This window comes from Oryzias melastigma, linkage group LG3 (genome assembly GCF_002922805.2).
Source record: "Oryzias melastigma strain HK-1 linkage group LG3, ASM292280v2, whole genome shotgun sequence".
NCBI classification, from domain to species: domain Eukaryota; kingdom Metazoa; phylum Chordata; class Actinopteri; order Beloniformes; family Adrianichthyidae; genus Oryzias; species Oryzias melastigma.
In genome coordinates, this window is record NC_050514.1 from 16189689 (window position 1) to 16193509 (window position 3821).

Genomic DNA, 3821 nt, shown 5'->3' on the forward strand with positions numbered 1-3821 from the left:
GCTCCTCTGGTTGCTGGTCTTCCAGCCCTCCAACAGAGTTGGAGGCGAGTTAATGCCGAAGAACTCCGCTCGCTTAACTCAAGTGCAGGCAGTAAATCCTCCCTCACAGCATTAGGTCCAGGCAGGGCTGTTTAGCACAAGCTCACAATCATCAGACAGGGCAGTGATTGAGGGGAGGATAAGGTGCGAAACACTATTACAGAATTGTAAGTGAAGCAGAGCAATAATTAGAGAGCAGATTTAAAGAGCGGCGATTGAAAGGGCTGTGGAGATAGAGAGATGCAAAAGATGAACAAGCAGGGAACATAAGAAAGCTGACTTAAGAAGTGCAAAGAGAGAAAGGAGAGTCAGAAAAACATTTGGGGAGCAGGAAGGACCTTGGAGAGAGATGGATGGAAGCAAAAGGCATTAAGGCAAGGAGGTGAAAGTGGGTCAGTGCTAATTAAGAAGTGTAACAGAGAAACAACTCAGTTCTGTTTAATGAGTTAAAGAACAGTGATACTTTTACTTTGGTTCACCTTGAATTGTGTTTTTTTTACAGCTTTGCAAAAAAACTGTATTCTGAAGGCAGAAACTTTAACGTGGTAATTAATTTGCCAGTAATAGAACTCAGAAGTGAGCACAGCTTTTACTTAGATCAAGACTTTTAGGGCTCTTTTCTTTCCTCGTGTCTATTTTTTCTTATTCTTTCATCCTCCACACACAGTATTGTGTTATCACATTTTAATCTGTGCTCCATTTACAAATTTCCATGTTTGTCCTCAGTAATTTCATTTTAATGTAATCATGCCTTATTTTTTCAGCACAAATCTTTGATCTTGCAGCTGCCTTTCAGTGATGCAGTTTTTTGGTAAAAAATGTAACGGTCATTTTCTTGTATTTCTTTCCATCCTCTTCGGCCCCGTGATCCACACAGTTTCGGGGACGCCTCCCTCTCTTCTGCCTCCACCCTTGAGCACATCCCGTCCTCGGCTGTGGCGCGGCCCCGCCCCCTGGTCCGGCAGCAGAGCCTCCAACAGCCTCTCACTCACCAGCCTCCCCCGGGTCCCAACGACCCTCCGGTCACCTCACAAAGCCTGGGCCAGCTCCACACGGGTCCAGGCGGCGGGGGCCACCGTGGGGGCCCGCGGGGGGTCCGGGGGAGTCCGGCTGGAGCCTCCCGGTATCGAACAGGGGCCGGACGATCACGCTCAAATCCAGGCAGCTGGGACCACATGATGGAGCAAATCCGCCACAGAGGGCTGGACGTCAAGTCTTTTCTGTAAGTGTCAACAAGTTGTCTAATCTGAACCAAGCAGACCTTATTGTGCTCTTGAAAGCAGTACATTGTAGCAAAGATGAGTGTCCTGAAACCAAAAACACCAACACATAAAGACATTTGGTTAAGGACCCCTTTGAGTCACTTTTTGACGTTTTAAGTGTCCCCAACTCCTTCTTTTGTGACATCCTGGCTGTTCCCATTAAATCACGAGCCCCTAACCTCCGGGCCTCACCGGTACCCAAACCTGGTACCAGGACCCTAACCCAGCACTGGATGTCGTACCGGATGAAGTACCAGATGCTGTATCGGACCCAAACTAGTACGAGATGCGGTATCAGGCGCGAACCGGAATCGAGGGTTGCAGACCCTTGATTTCACAAACAGCCAGCACATCAAAAAATAACAAGTTGGGGACACCCAAAATGTCAAAAGTGACGCAAAACATCAATATGTGATGACTTGGGGATGAAAATGTGTTGAATACAGCTATGTATTATTTGTTGAAAGTGAGGAATCTCACTTATCCAAGGCACTGTAATCATCTAAAGTCACTTAAATACAGTATTTCAGGCAGGGGTGTCCAAATCTCCATCTCGATGGCCAGTATCACAAATGTTTTCCAACCACCCTGCTATTGAAGTTCCTTATTGGCTTAAAATAATTGATCCAGAAGATAAGGTGGTATTTTTGGAAGACCAGCAAGAGGCCGGCCTTTGAGGTCTGGAGTTAGACACCCCTAATTTAAGATACTGTAAGGAAACAGTCACTTGCATTGATTATGCTATAATATTATAATCTGAGGAGATCAACATGTTAACATATCAGTTTAGCAAAATCATAACCTATACCTGAGACATTCTTACTTGTGCACTGAAATGTGTTAATAAAAAAAAAATACTTCTCAGACAACTTTTTAAAAAACAAAACAGTAAACATTGGAATTTTAATCCAGCTTTCAGTGTTTTTTCCTACAACAAAAAATGAAGTCTTTAATTAGGAAACAGCTGAATTGGACTTGAAGCTTTTTGTTTACCCAGCTTTTACACTTTTTACATCTGAATAAACTTGAATACTGGACCGATTTCCCTCATAGTGAGGCTGATCCTCTCAGGTGAAGTCAGAGACACTTTCTAGGATCATTTACTCAATGTTGCCCTATTTATGGAACAACCATACATAAAATCAAAGCAAATATTCCTTTAACTTTATGCTCTAGATTTACAGTGTTGATACTTTTTAAGTTGCAAATAAGAGGTACAGCTTTTAAATCTTTTTTTTCCTCTATCTGTATTTGGTGTTCTATGTATTCCATCAGCAAAAAAGTTCTTTTGAAGCAAAATTAACTTGTCATTTTTTTTTAAATCTCAATTAATTTACAGCCCATTTTGTTGTAGTAGTAAACTCTCTTAAACTTCCTGAAGAAATTTTATGTAACAGACAAAAATTACTTTTAATTTAACAGAATGACATGTATAACATCTGAAAAGAATCTGATCAAGCATCAGTTCACATTCAGTGATCCCAATTGTAAGGGGCATTTTTATGTGTGTGTTTTTTTCATAGTGTAGGATTTTTATCATGGCTATGGTTTTCATCTTAACCTTCATTCTTCAAACTTTTTCTTTTAGTTTTTTTTTTCCTAATGCACATTTCTTTTACAGTATTCTAACTGAAAAATCAGTAACTTGTCAACTGTGGGTCATTTCGGGGGGTAAAAAAAAGGATCATATTTAACTATAAATAGATGAAATATATGTGTATTTTGGTAAAACTGAAAAAACGTCTGCACCATTTCTCACTTAATTTAATGTTCAAGAGCGAGTCAAATATTGCACATGCAGCAAAGCTGTTTTTGCGTGTCCTCCCATTAACATTGTCTGCAGGCGGTGGCCTTGCTGCCTGTTTGAATCATTTTTCAAAAAAGAAAATTCAGTACATATGTAGTGCGATGGCGTCCCCCATCCTCCCCCTCCTCCTGAATCTCACTGGACCAGACACATGAGTTGTTGACCCTGTGGGGAATGCGAATATGATGCATTTGTGATCATCCGGGTAAGAACCGCTAAATGCAGCTGCATCACTTTTGCTAGTCCGCAATGCCACCTCACTTTCATTTCAGATCAATAGACCAGCTGCAGGTGGTAATGATTTGGTTGGAGTGCTCCTGTCTTTTCCCGTCATCTATACAAATTCATTCATCTCATCGATGAGCATTGGTATTGTTTTACATTCCCCCTGCGGGCTGTTGTCTCTTGACTGTGTTTGTCTTGTTGTCAGCATTGATTTTCCAAAACAGCATCTTGTTAGTGGAGGAATGCTCTACCAAAGGCATGCAAAATGAGGACATGAATAGTAGAAGACGTGGACAATTTTACAAGAACTTTGAAACTCTTGGTTACATTATGTTTGCTTAGAGGTTTTAGCTAAGTTGACAGTGTATGGCTCATCAATGCACCATGTAGAGAACGTCTACAGCTCTCCAGAAATTACTTTTTGTTAGTTGTCAGAACCAGATAGGTTTGAAGAAAGAAGCATAGAAAAAAATTGCATTTTACTTTTG

General features: G+C 41.1%; 1 protein-coding gene across 4 annotated transcripts in view; it reads left to right on the forward strand.

The window, feature by feature from the left end:
* syt7b (synaptotagmin VIIb) overlaps positions 1–3821 on the forward strand; it is a 106195-nt gene that overhangs the window by 66100 nt on the left and 36274 nt on the right. For all 4 annotated transcript variants that reach the window (XM_024295508.2, XM_024295510.2, XM_024295509.2 and 1 more), the window contains one exon: positions 917–1261. In XM_024295508.2, the coding sequence (XP_024151276.1) occupies positions 917–1261 (345 nt within the window). The remainder of the gene's footprint in view (positions 1–916; positions 1262–3821) is intronic.